The 14,726-nt window shown below is 40.8% G+C and overlaps 1 protein-coding gene across 1 annotated transcript in view; it reads left to right on the forward strand.

The window, feature by feature from the left end:
* CHST9 (carbohydrate sulfotransferase 9) overlaps positions 1–14,726 on the forward strand; it is a 280,856-nt gene that overhangs the window by 127,901 nt on the left and 138,229 nt on the right. The window contains exon 3 of the mRNA XM_018039801.1: positions 476–514. Within this exon, the coding sequence (XP_017895290.1) occupies positions 476–514 (39 nt within the window). The remainder of the gene's footprint in view (positions 1–475; positions 515–14,726) is intronic.

The raw sequence follows: 14,726 nt of genomic DNA on the forward strand, positions 1-14,726 counted from the left end.
CACAGCACTGCAGAGTCAGACATGACTGAGCAACTGCGCACACACGCACACACGCACTCACCCTTTGAGGGCGCATCTTGTTTCATGTTGTATTGTCTGTCCTTAATCTTCCCAAGTAGGTCATGAGAGGGCACGGTCTTATCTTAGTTACATGTTTACCCCCACAGGGAACATGGGGATTTATTCTGTGGGTGGGGCTTGCACCCTTAATTTTATTCTTGAGTAAATGGCTCTAACAAGATTTTTTTTAAACCCAGCAGCATATTTAATGCATATTCATTAATTTTTGACTTTTGTAAATTGATTTGAAAATATTGTTCAGCCCTTTCCTCTGTGCCCGTCATCTCGGGAAAAATGTTGAACATGGCTGACCTAGTGACTGTGTCTGGAAATTGTGATAAACTGGGCTTCTGTCTTACTTACATCATTTTCTCATGGCTGCATATTGCAACTGATCTGCCACTTCTTCTTGCAGGGAGAGTAGAGAAGAGAAGAGAACAAAGAGCAACTTCAGGTAAGATGTTGACTAATTGGCCTCAGCTTTATGTCATGTTTTTACTTCCACCTTGAAAAAAACACAACCGATGTGCATTGCAGTATTCAAAAACTCACCTTAAAATGTAGTAGTTTATAAATCTAGACTTGATTGACTTTGAATTAAGGAAAATAAATGAACACATTTTGCTTTTTCACTTTCACATAAGTCATGTCCTTCTCATCCTACCTTTCTATTCAAATGAAAATGAGATGGCATGTTAGTCAATTTTTCCATGATTACCTATTTAAAAAGTAAGTGTTGCAACCACCAACTTCAAAATGTGAAGGTTGTAATTGTTGACAACTGTTTCATTTCCCTAAATATCTGTGAACCTTAATTATTTTTCTTGAAGTCATGTATGTAGTTGATGTTTTTCAGGATGGTGTCAATTACTTAAGCAAGAAGAGTCTTTACATTTTGGCAGAATTTTAAGATTTCTCCACTTCTAAACCCTAATATATATGCAGAAGTGAATGGTGCTTTGGCACAGTGCCATTGCACATAGTAGGGGCCAACATTTGTTATCTGATACAGAAATACATTTTGACATTTCCATAATTTCATCACTAGGCTTTTGGCTTAAAGTCATGTATGGTAGGATAACGTTTCATTTGCCAGGTAAATATTTGCATAAGGGCAACCTTCCAGTTCCCAGTGCCCTAAAATTGGCAGTATTCACAGAGAATTCTAATTTGGCATATGTGCCCATGCCCACCACCCATCCTAAGACTTTTTAACCTTCATTTTTTTTTAATTGAGTGTTTTTTATTTTTATTTATTATTTGTTTTTTGGCCACATCTTGCCACATGTGGGATCTTAGTTCCTCGACCAGAAATCGAACCCTTGCACGCTACAGTGGAAGCATGGAGTCCTAAGCACTGGACTACCAGGGAATTCCCACCTCCCTTGCTAAGTATTCACCAACACGTTACTCCCAAATACTGTCTTCTTTCAGCTTCCTTTCTTTTTTTTTTTTTCTGATCTGGTAATGATGTGTTAACATTATGCATGTTTGCAAACAATGGAGTCAACAGAAAGCCAAAATTTGTGTTAATCCAAAACCAAAAATGTTAGTCTAAGCCCCTGTCTCTTTTCTCCTTCCCATTGTTGGTGTTCATCTCAGACACGATTTCTCTCTTAAATGTTATTGTTTGCCTTCTCCCTGTGGCTCTTTTAAAACCTTATCATGAATAAAAAAAAAAAAAAAAGTGAAGTCAAGAAAGTGTCTGGTGTCCTCACAGATGTGATCACCTCCATTATTGCTCCTTGGGGGAAAATTGTTTATACTGTTTCTGAACTGCTATTGCTATGATCCTGTAGGTATGGGCTTAAAGAAACTTTATTGTTGAGATGAAAGCTAAATTGGGCAAAGTGTTAAACCAGATGCCTCTTTAAGTCCCCTGCATGCTTGTGGATTCTAATATGCTGTGTGCCCAAGGTGACACAAAGGTCTAGCAACAGAGACAGGAAAAGAACTCAGATTTCTTCATTCCTTATTCTTCCCAGAGTCCCAACCTCCTAAGCTTTCTTTTCAAATCAAAATGCAATCATTTCAATAAAGTGTTAAGTTTCTTGCTTAATAAAATATTTTTCAACAATTAAAAAGTCTTTTTAAGGCAAACACTGATCCCCAGGGTTCTGAGGAAACTCCCTGCATTAATGGAGCTAACTTGCCTCAACTGATCTGCAGCTTGTCAGTATGTTCTATTTCTATGGGAAAACACAAGAAACTTTCTATGAGAAAGTGAAGTCAAGGATAACTGACACACAGCTCAAATTATTGGGGAAAATTTTTTGCCTACTCATCATTTCAAAGAACACAAATCCTGCCCTCAGGAAATCTGCATTCATAAAGACAGTCTGAGTTTTCAAAACTGAGACATAACCATTGCCAATGTGGCCATAAGTATAACCATGTTCAGTTTGTGGTTTTCGTCTGAATGTCTGCATCTTTATAAAGCACATGCGTGAGATACCAATAACATCATAGGCATCCCTGCTTCTTACTTCCTGCCTGGATTTCTTTGTATTCATTATCTTTCATTCTGCTCAGATTCTATGTCCTGCCTACTGAATTAGACAATACACCCTTTTGCTTGGGGCTTCCCTGGTGGCTCAAAATGGCAATCCACTCCAGCACTCTTGCCTGGAAAATCCCAGAGACGGAGGAGCCTGATAGGCTACAGTTCATGGGGTCGCAAAGAGGCAGACACGACTGAGTGACTTCACTTTCCCTTTCACTTTCCCTGGTGGCTCAGACTATAAAGAATCTGCCTGCAATGTGGGAGACTTGGGTTCAGTCCCTGGGATGGTAAGACCCCCTGGAGGGGGGCTTGGCAACCCACTCCAATATTCTTGTCTGGAGAATTCCATGGACGGAGGAGCCTGGTCCATGGGATCACAAAGAGTTGGACATGACTGAGCAACTAAGCACAACCCAGCACCGTTTTTCTTATAGAGAGTGGGTCCATCTCCCAGCTGTAAGAGAAAGAATTTAGAAGAATAAATATGGTAGAGAAAAATAGGGAGTTCCAGGACCCTCAGTTTTGAGTGGCTGGTAATGGTAGTGGTTTAGTCACTAAGTTGTCTGACTCTTCAACCCCTTGGACTGTAGCTCACCAGGTTCCTCTGTCAGTGGGGTTTCCAAGGCAGGAAAGAAAGAAAGTGAAAGTGAAGTCAGTCAGTCGTGTCCGACTCTTTGTGATCCCATGGACTGTAGCCCACCAGACTCCTCCGTCCATGGGATTCTGAGTACTGGAGTGGGTTGCCATTTCCTCCTCCAGGGAATCTTCCTGGCGATTCTGAATACTGGAGTGGGTTGCCATTTCCTCCTCCAGGGAATCTTCCTGGCCCAGGGATCCAGTCTGTGTCACATGCACTGCAGCTGGTCTCCTGCACTGCAGCTGGATTCTTTACCTCTGAGCCACCAGGGAAGCCCTACTGAGTGAGGAAGGTTGGCTGCTGCTGCTGCTGCTGCTGCTGCTGCTGCTGCTAAGTCGCGCCAGTCGTGTCCAACTCTGTGCAACCCCATAGATGGCAGCCCACCAGGCTCCCCCGTCCCTGGGATTCTCCAGGCAAGAACACTGGAGTGGGTTGCCATTTCCTTCTCCAATGCATGAAACTGAAGTTGCTTAGTCGTGTCTGACTCTTTGTGACCCCATGGACTGCACCCCATCAGGCTCCTCCATCCACGAGGTTTTCCAGGCAAGAATACTGGAGTGGGTTGCAAATTCTTTGTTTAAAGAATCTTGCACTAAGATGAAAGTTACAGAGGTATGTTTCTACTCAAAAAAAGAAATAACTTCCTCACAAGGAAACTTCTCCAGGACTGGGAAGAATGAACTTATGTGAGTAACACTTTGCAGAAGTTGGGCCATCACCTGCAAGGGATTCATTTTTATAATAGTTTTTTAAAAATTTTATTACTGGAGTATAATTGCTTTATGATATGGTATTAATTTCTGTTGTATTTGAGAGATGTTGATAAGAAATTCCTGAAAAGTTGGTTGGTTCATTCCTAAGGTTCTCAATTTTGTGTCTGATACTACTTACCGTCAGTTCTTTATTAAAATAGCTCTACAATCTGCATATGGATCAACACTTAAAAAATTCCTAAATGTCTCATATTTCATTATATAACTGAATGAATCATGTTCCAAAGCTTGTTAGTTTAGACTGAGTTGTTTAGTAAAGACAGTGGAATAAAATTATTCTATAGTCCATTTTCCAGTGAGTCAACTCTTCACATGAGGTGTCCAAAGTACTGGAGCTTCAGCTTTAGCATCATTCCTTCCAAAGAAATCCCAGGGTTGATCTCCTTTAGGATGGACTGGTTGGATCTCCTTGCAGTCCAAGGGACTCTCAAGCGTCTTCTCCAACACCACAGTTCAAACGCATCTATTTTTTCGGCGGTCAGCCTTCTTCACAGTCCAACTCTCACATCCATACATGACCACAGGAAAAACCATAGCCTTGACTAGACGGACCTTGGTCAGCAAAGTAATGTCTCTGCTTTTGAATATGCTATCTAGGTTGGTCATAACTTTTCTTCCAAGGAGTAGGCGTGTTTCAATTTCATGGCTGCAGTCACCATCTGCAGTGATTTTGGAGCCCAAAAAAATAAAGTCTGACACTGTTTCCACTGTTTCCCCATCTATTTCCCATGAAGTGATGGGGGAGGGATTGGGGACAGGAGGAGAAGGGGACGACCCAGGATGAGATGGCTGGATGCCATCACGGACTCAATGGATGTGAGTCTGAGTGAACTCCGGGAGATGGTGATAGACAGGGAGGCCTGGCGTGCTGCGATTCATGGGGTCGCAAAGAGTAGGACACGACTGAGTGACTGAACTGAACTGAACTGATAGTCCATTTAGCTTCTTGTGGGAGAAAGTTGTTTGTATCCTGATTGGAACCCTGGCTGTAGTTTCAAATATGATGCTCTTTTTGATATGCCAGGAATGAGTCACAAGAGAGTATAGATAACCTGATACCATTTTTCAAAAGCTATGGTAAGCTTAGCCATTTTCAAAAGATAATTCAAAGCATATGTATCTTGACATTGAATTTGGAAACCCATGTCAAATTCATAAAATGTGGCCAGCAACATGAAAGCTAAATTTGGCTGTTTGGGTTGGTAAAGAATATTAAAAATATATGGAGGTAAAATTGTAAATGAAAAATGCCAGGAGGCAAGTTCCCAAGATCAACAATTATCTATTTGTCCTGAACAAAAAAATAGAAAAAAATAACCAGCTATGTTCCATAGATTTCTACATAAAAACTCTGGAGTGTGAAGTTACTTTTCTCTTAGGAGAAAAAAAATCCATTTTGAGGTTAAGAATTCTTGTTTTTTAAAAGGCAACAACAAAAATACAAAGCAGAATCCTTGCAGGGAAAAGTGCTTCATAAATTATTATTTAGAAAAAGAGATATTAAAAGGCTTACTAAGCTAGACTATCAAGAGACACCATCTGTTAAATAGATATTATTCCAGTTTTTCTAAAAAGGAGAACACTTTTAAATTCTGCTAAGTATTAAGTAAAGAATAGTCCTAATGGAGGGCTTCCCTGGTGGCCCAGACTGTAAAGCTTCTGTCTGCAGTGCAGGAGACCCGGGTTTGATCCCTGGGTTGGGAAGATCCCCTGGAGAAGGAAATGGCAGCCCACTCCAGTACTCCTGCCTGGAAAATTCCATGGACTGAGGAGCCTGGTAGGCTACAGTCCATGGGGTCACAAAGAGTCGGACACAACTGAGCGACTTCACTTTCTAATGGACCAGAGAATGGCATTATCAGTAGGGATGATAATGAATGTTTCAAAATGACTTTGCATTCTCTTCGTTTAAGATGGTGGTGTTGTTAAGTCGCTAAGTAGTGTCTGATTCTTTATGACCTCATGGACTGTAGTTACCAGGCTTCTCTGTCTATGAAATTTCCCAGGCAAGAATACTTGAAAGAAACAAAGTGAAGTCAGTCAGTCGTGTCCTACTCTTTGCCACCCCGTGAACTGCGGCCTAGCAAGCTTCTCTGTCCATAGGATTCTCCAGGCAAGAATACTGGAGTGGGTTACCATTTCCTTCTGCAGGGGATCTTCCCGACCCAGGGATTGAACCCAGGTCTCCCACATTGGAGGCAGACGCTTTAACCTCTAAGCCACCAGGGAAGCCCAAGAATACTTGAGAGGGTGCCATTTCCTTCTCCAGGGTGTCTTCTCAACCGAGGGATCAAACTCATGTCTCCTACATTGGCAGCTGGATTCTTTACCATACAGCATTGACATAATCCTTTTCTGATTTGGAACCAGTCTGTTGTTCCATGTCCAGTTCTAACTGTTGCTTCTTGACCTGCATACAGATTTCTCAGGCGGCAGGTAAGGTAGTCTTTTCAAGAGAGTCTTCCATCTCTTGAAGAATTTCCCACAGTTTGTTGTGATCCACACAGTTAAAGGCTTTGGTGTAGTCAATAAAGCAAAGGTAGATGTTTTTCTGGGACTCTTGCTTTTTCGATGATCCAGTGGATGTTGGCAATTAGATCTCTGGTTTCTCTGCCTTTTCTAAATCTAGCTTAAACATCTGGAATTTCACAGTTCACATACTGCTCAAACCTGGCTTGGAGAATTTTGAGCATTATGTTGCTGGCATGTGAGATGAGTGCAATTGTGCAGCAGTTTGAACATTCTTTGGCATTGCCTTTCTTTGGGACTGAAATGAAAACTGACCTTTTCCAGTCTTGTGGCCACTGCTGAGTTTTCCAAATTTGCTGGTATATTGAGTGCAACAGTTTCACAGCATCATCTTTTAGGAGTTGAAATAGCTCAATTAGGATTCCATCACTTCCACTAGCTTTGTTTGTAGTGATGCTTCCTAAAGCCCATTTGACTTCACCTTCCAGGATGTCTGACTCTAGGTGAGTGATCATACCATCATTGTTATCTCAATCATTAAGATATATTTTGTATAGTTCTTCTGTGTATTCTTGCCACCTCTTCTTAATATCTTCTGCTTCTGTTAGGTCCATGCCATTTCTGTCCTTTATTGAGCCCATCTTTGCATGAAATATTCTTTTGGTATCTCTAATTTTCTTGAAGATTTCTCTGGTCTTCCCCATTCTATTGTTTTCCTCTATTTCTTTGCATTGATCGCTGAGGAAAGCTTCCTTATCTCTCCTTGCTATTCTTTGGAACTCTGCATTCAAATGGGTATTTCTTTCCTTTTCCCCTTTGCCTTTTGCTTCTCTTATTTTCCCAGCTATTTGTAAGGCCTCCTCAGACAACCATTTTGCCTTTTTGCATTTCTTTTTCTTGAGGATGGTCTTGATCACTGCTTCCTGTACAATGTCACGAACCTCCATCCATAGTTTTTTAGACTGTCTATAAAATCTAGTCCCTTGGATCTATTTGTCACTTCTACTGTATAATCATAAACAATTTGATGTAGGTCATACCTGAATGGTCTAGTGATTTTCCCTACTTTCTTCTATTTAAGTCTTAATTTTGCAGTAAGGAGTTCATAGTCTGAGCCACAGTCAGCTCCTGGTCTTGCTTTTGCTGACTGTATAGAGCTTCTCCATCTTTGGCTGCAAAGAATATAATCAGTCTGATTTCGGTTGGAAGAGGGTGTTTGTGATGACCAGTGCGTTCTCTTGGCAAAACTCTGTTAGCCTTTGACCTGCTTTGTTTTGTACTCCAAGGCCAAATTTGCCTGTTACTGCAGGTAGCTCTTGACTTCCTACTTTTGCATTCCAGTCCCCTATGATGAAAAGGACATCTTTATTGGGTGTTAGTTCTAGAATGTCTTGTAGGTCTTCATTAGAACCATTCAATTTCAGCTTCTTCAGCATTACTGACTGGGGCATTGGATCACTGTGACATTAATTGGTTTGCCTTGCAAACAAACAGAAATCATTGTGTCATTTTTGAGATTGCACCTAAGTACTGCATTTTGGACTCTTTTGTTGACTATGAGGCCTACTCCATTTCTTCTAAGGGATTCTTGCCCGCAGTAGTAGATATCATAGTCATCTGAATTAAATTTGCCCATTCCAGTCCATTTTAGTTCACTGATTCCTAGAATGTCAGTGTTCACTCTTGCCATCTCCTGTTTGACCACTTCTAATTTACCTTGATTCATGGACCTAACATTCCAGGTTCCCATGCAATATTGCTCTTTACAGCATCAGACTTTACTTCCATCACCAGTCCCATTTATGACATTCGAGCATCGCAAAAATTTAAGAATTTTTTTCCTTTGCATAGTTTGTGAAAAGTTACTGGTAAAGAACAGTCTTATTTTTCTCTCAACTCAAAGGTGAAACGTATCATTGGAAATTCAGCGAATGGTAGAACATCTGCTTTACAAGCTCAGTTCTTGCTACGTACTCTTTAACTGGGCTTTTCACTTCTTTGAAATGTTCTAAAACAGCAATACCATCTCATTTTTAAAACTTTTAAACATACATTGTACATGCACTCATTCAGATTTTAAAATTGTTAGATGCTGAATAAATCCTTCCATCTGTGTGGGAATAGCATGTTCACTTTCTTACAGGGTACTCAGTTATTGAACGCAAATTTTTAAGTGGATGCATATTTAGCATGATTTTTTTCTGTACTGTTACTATTTTTGTAGTGCTTTTTGTCATAGTTCTTATACACTTTCAAGAAACTCTCAAAAATAACCATGACGAGACCTAATTTGTCATTGTCTTAATTATTGCTGACCAACATTAAACATATGGAGTTATCAGCCAGGTTATGTTGCGACAAATATGTTTTTAAATGAACTGTCATTCTTGAAAAGCCTACATTTCTTAAATTCTAATATTTTGTAATATTCTACATGTTTTATTCTCCCTTGGAGAATCAGTATTCCAGTTAGAATCAAGGTTGAAAATGCATATCATCCTAACTTGTTCAGAGTTTACAGAAGCTCTTGTCAATTTAATAATACTGTATTACATATTTGAAGGTTGCTAAGAGAGTAGAGAGCTTCCCTGGTAGCTCAGTGGTAAAGAATGTTCATGCCAATGCAGGAGCTGTGGGTTTTGGTCTCTGGGTCGGGAAGATCCTCTGGAGGAGGAAATGACAACCCACTCTGGTATTCTTGCCTGGGAAATCCCACGGATGGAGGAGCCTGGCAGTCTGTGTCCATGGGGTAGCAAAGAATCAGACATGACTTAGCAACTAAACAGCAAAAGAGCCACCACCACAACAAAACAACAGAGTAGATCTTAAAAGTTCTCATCACAAGAAAAAAAGAAAAGAAAAAACTGTAACTATGTGCAGTGACAAACGTTAACTAGACTTATTGTGGTGATCATTTTGCTATATATACAAATATTGAATCTTTAGGTTGTACACTTAAAACTAATGCAATGCTAATGTCAATTAGATCTCAATAAGAAAAACTCATATCTTGATTCCATCTCATTTGGCAGCACAAAGGGGGCAGGGAATAAATCTGGGGAAGTGATTATAAGTTGATACATTCAATTTGCTAAACATTTTTGTGGTCCAGGCTTTGTGCTTGATATGGGGGATGCAGTGGTGAATAAGATATGGCATTAATGTTTCAGTTCATTCACTTTCACCTGGGTGAGAAAAACAGGTGCACAGAGATGATCATAATCCAGTATGCTGCTGCTGCTGCTAGGTCGCTTCAGTCGTGTCCAACTCTGTGCGACCCCATAGACGGCAGCCCTCCAGGCTCCTCTGTCCACGGGATTCCCCAGGCAAGAACACTGGAGTGGGTTGCCATCTCCTTCTCCGAATCCAGTATGAAGTTTGCCTTTTAGAAAATCGCATGCTAGGTGTTATGAGGATTTCAAAGAAGGGCTCATGGAAGAGGGGAGATTTGAGCTGGTACTTAAAGAAGTAATTGGAATTCACTAGGTGGAAAAGGGGAAAGGGCTGGCTTTCCAGGAAGACAAAGACAAGAAGAAGCTTGGCCTGTTGAAGGAAGATTTGTGGTTAAGTAAGACTAGATGTAGTACATTAATAAACCAAGGCAAGCAATGTGGTCAGAAAAGTAAGCATGAGGTAGCGAGAACAAGGGCCATTTTGCCCTTCCATAGAGTTTGGACTTTATGCAGCAAGTGTGGGGAACTGATGAAGGGCAAGGCATTCCATAGTCTATTTACATTTTATAAAAATCCTTCAGAGGAAGTCTGGATTAGAAGGAGAATTGACTGGTGACAGCGAAATCAGGAAGTATATCACTTTAATTATAAGAATGGAAGGGTGAAGGTCTGAGGGGGCTTGACTAAGACAGTGTTATTAGCAAGGGAGCTAAGGAAATGAATGCAGATACATTTACAAGATAGAATTGGCCTGTTTGGTTGGATATGGAAGATAGAGGAAGATGACTCCTAGGTTTCCAGACTAAGAGTTAAGGTGAATAGTGCATCCTGTTTGGGGAACACTGGAGGAGGGACAGGTCTGGTGGGGAAAATGATAAACTGGGTTATATCTTTGTTGATTGTTCTGTGATCTATGAGATATGAAGGCAGAAATGTCAAGAATGTTAAATAAGCAACAGGCATTACAAGACTGAAACTCCAGAGAGAGGTCTGAGACATAGGCTTTCCTTTCAAGCCATCAGTACCTGGATGAGAGTTGAAGCCCTGGTTATGAACAAGCTGCCCAAAGGGAAATGAGGGTGTAGGAAGAGAAGAGGCTGGAGTGAGTTCTTGGTAAATCCCTAACGTGAGCAAAGAACACAGTGAAAAAGCCAGAGGCTAGAGCCTAAGAAAGATCTATCAGTGTTGTCTTACGAAAATCAACAGGATCCTCTATCTCTGAATCCAAGAGAAGGAGAAAGACGGAAGAAGAAATTGGCCAAGTGTGTGAAATGTCACAGAGCAGTTAAATAAAATAAGCACCCGGAAAATGTTCATTGGATTCAGAAGAAAAAAGTCTGGTTACCACAAAGAAATTACTTTTTAGGAGCTCTGTTAGTGAAATCCAGATAGCAGTGGGTTGAGGGAGAGAGTAGAGAACAAATACTCACTTGTTCTTTTGAAGAATTTGCATTGAAAAAGGAGCAGGGAGAGAGAGAGAATCATTAAGTCATTACGTCAGGGAATGCTGTTTACTTTTCAGGAGCTGCACTCACTGCCTTTTACTTTACCCTCAAAATGGCCCTGTAAACCTTGTTTATGGCCAACATTTTAAAAATGAGAAAACCAAGATGTAGAGACATTAAATAACTTGCTTTGACCCCATGTGTTAACTGGTAGAGCCAGAAATGGCCTCAAAGCAGGGGATTGCTTGAGTTATATGGGGAGATACCTGGAAAGAACTGGTTTGTACATATCTTTTTCCCTCTCTGTGCTCAGGGAGGCCATGTAGATAGCTTCAGTTGGCCACGGTGGAAGCCTTTGCACCACAGAAACTGGCAAACCAGGGTTGGTTGATTCGTTTGCTTATTCCTGGAGAATCAGCTGTTGAACACTGACAGATACAGTCCTGGGTCTCCATCTGATTGACAGCGAAGTCCCAGCATTTCCTACTGCCCAGCATACATGACTTGCCCAAGGTCACTTGGTTAACTAATAAGCAAGAGTTGAGACTTAAACCCAGAACTGTCATCCACATCCAGCCTGATACAGGCCCAGGGCTTTGATGAAAAAATAAACAAGATATTCATTTCTCACATTTGCTGCCCAAGTTGGTATCAAGGATGTCTTGTATTTATCTGTCTTCTAATTCTAAACTACCAGTCTTCTGCTTCATCCTCCCAGGTGATCCATCTCTGGCATGTTTGCTGTTTTAAACAACTTTCTTGAAGCACTGGCTTCCTGAACTATGTTAATGAAAGCTATTTTAAAAAATAACCAACCTGCCCTGGGTTTTATGGTTTCAGAACAATATTTATCATCAAGTGAAATAAAGTATCTTAGATGTATTTTTCCATCCAGAAAATGGAAGACGAACACACGGGCTATTCATTAAAAGGAAACCTGAAGAGTTTATTTTAAAACAGGCTTCACTTTCCAGCTAGTTGAATTTATGGTAGAGAATGAATAACAAAACAGCTGTGCCACTTTATTTTGAAAATCCCTAAATTTCTTTTTTATAACATTACATTTAAAACAGAATGTGTATGCAAATTAAACAAATCTGAAATGATAAATAGCTAATGTGGGAGAAATTGGATCACCCCTCATGGTCAAAGTGCGGGTATAAAAACCTCTCTGAAATTCCCTCTGTGAATTTATTTTGTATTGCTATTATGGTGCACAGAGCAAGATTTATTTGCATACAATTGAGACCGGAAACATGGCTTCTTTAGGTAACAGGGGAGAAATATCCTCTTTAGCTGCATCAAAATAAAGCAGCGTGGCGGAAGAACTTTCATTTGGGTTGATTCTTGAACAACCAATGTGTTCCTTTCATCCAGAAGAGGAAATGAAAAAAAGTTTTGTAATTTTGTTAGCCAAAAATTACTTTGCTCTTTCATCTTAAACATTCTGTAGGAAAGCCCACAGGGAATTACCAATTAAAATGGAAAGAGACTCAAGTAAAAATAGACTTTCAGGAGTTATATGATAGAGCTCATTAAGGCAGTATAAGCCAAAGCCATTCTCAATAAAATTAGGCTCATGCTAGTTTGAATTTATTGTGGAAGTTGCATCAAAGGGCATCGGAGGTGTGTCTATTAGTCAGTGTAATAGTAATTATACTTTCATCCGACCCAATATGCTCCATTCCCGAGCATTCTAGGTCAGTGCATATTTTGATTAGTTAAAACTGGCACTCATACTGGCAGAGGATTAAATATGCCCACAGAAAGAGAGTATAGGTGATCCTGAGGGTTTCTTGTTAGCGGAGTCTTAAGTCATACCTGATTTTCCCACAGAGAAAACAATGAACTTGTATTTCTAACCAAAAGAACAGATGCCCAACTTTTTTTTTCCCCCATAGAAATGATCACAAACATTTTAATCAGCTGTGAGTGATATACTTGTATGCCCTGTCACTGAAAACCATCTACAGAGAACATAGTTATTTGAGCTGAGTAATACAGTAATCAATCGTATAAACTGTCCTACTATCTCACTGAAAATTCCCCGATAAGAGGGTTTAGAGGGCAGGAGAGAAGCCAGGAGACTCTAAGGAAACAAGAAACGCCTGTAAGACGGCTCACCGCAGAAGTGAGGTTATGACTTGAGTGGCTATTGCAGGGACTCTGAAAGAGGCAAAGCCTGGTTTGAAGTAGAGAGAACCAGGAAGGCAGGTAGATGTTGTGGGGGGTTACCAAAGCCCGGGAGACTCTTAGAAACAGCTCAGTAATCTGATAACTCTTTTATACTGAGGGGCTAATGAAGGGCCATGAATTACTACATCACTGATTCCAGAAAAAAGAATTAGATTTTGTTCCATGTGATCATCAGTGTTTTGGCTTCCATTTGAACCATTTATAGATGATGGTCCTGACTATGGCCCATGGTATTTGTTTCAACATCTTTATCTTGTTTGAGTCCTCACAGTCTCTGGAATCTATCTTTGCTGACCTGCATTTGCTTATACATCTTCATCATGGAGTTATTAGTGAAGTGAAAGTGTTAGTCGCTCAGTTGAGTCTGACTCTCTGCAACCCCATGGACTGCAGCTCACCAGGCTGCTCTGTCCTCCACTATCTTCCAGAGTTTGCTCAAATTCATGTCCATGGAATTGGTGATGCTGTCTCACTGTCTCATCCTCTGCTACTCCCTTCTTCTTCTGCCTTCATCTCTCCTAGCATCGGTGTCTTTTCCAGTGAGTCATAATACCTAGAAAGGCACTAAATCTTACATCCTGTAAGATTCTACATTCTGTCTCTATGAATTTGATCACTCTAGGTGCCTCATCGGAGAAGGCAATGGCACCTCACTCCAGTACTTTTGCCTGGAAAATTCCATGGGCGGAGGAGCCTGGTAGGCTGCAGTCCATGGGGTCGCTGAGGGTTGGGCACGACTGAGCGACTTCACTTTCACTTTTCACTCTCATGCATTGGAGAAGGAAATGGCAACCTGCTCCAGTGTTATTCCCTGGAGAATCCCAGGGACAGGGGAGCCTGGTGGGCTGCCGTCTATGGGGTCACACACAGTTGGACACGACTGAAGCAACTTAGCAGCAGCAGCAGGTGCCTCATATAAATGGAATTATACAGTGTCTTTTTGCAGCTGGTTTATTTCACTTAGTATAATAACTTCAAGGTACATCTATGCTCCAGGATGTGTCAGGGTTTTCTTGCCTTTTAAGGCTGAATACTATTCAATGTGTATAATGAATTTTGTTTATCCATTCATCCATCAATAGGCACTTGGGTTGCTTCCACCTTTTGACTATTCTGAATAATGCTACTATAAACATGAGTGTACAAATATCTCTTCAAGACTGCATTTTCATTTCTTTTGAGTATATATCTAAAAGTAAAATTTTGGATCATATGGTTCGGTTAAATTCAGTCTCTCAGTCATGTCCAACTCTTTGCGACCCCATGGACTGCAGCACGCCAGGCTTCCCTGTCCATGACCAACTCCCGGAGCTTTCTCAAACTCATGTCCATCAAGTCAGTGATTCCATCCAACCATCTCATCCTCTACTGTCACCTTCTCTCCTGCCCTCAGTCTTTCCCTGCATCAGGGTCTTTTCCAGTGAGTCAGTTCTTCGCATCAGGTGATCAGCGTATTTAAGTTTCAGCTTC

Source organism: Capra hircus, chromosome 24 (genome assembly GCF_001704415.2).
Source record: "Capra hircus breed San Clemente chromosome 24, ASM170441v1, whole genome shotgun sequence".
NCBI classification, from domain to species: domain Eukaryota; kingdom Metazoa; phylum Chordata; class Mammalia; order Artiodactyla; family Bovidae; genus Capra; species Capra hircus.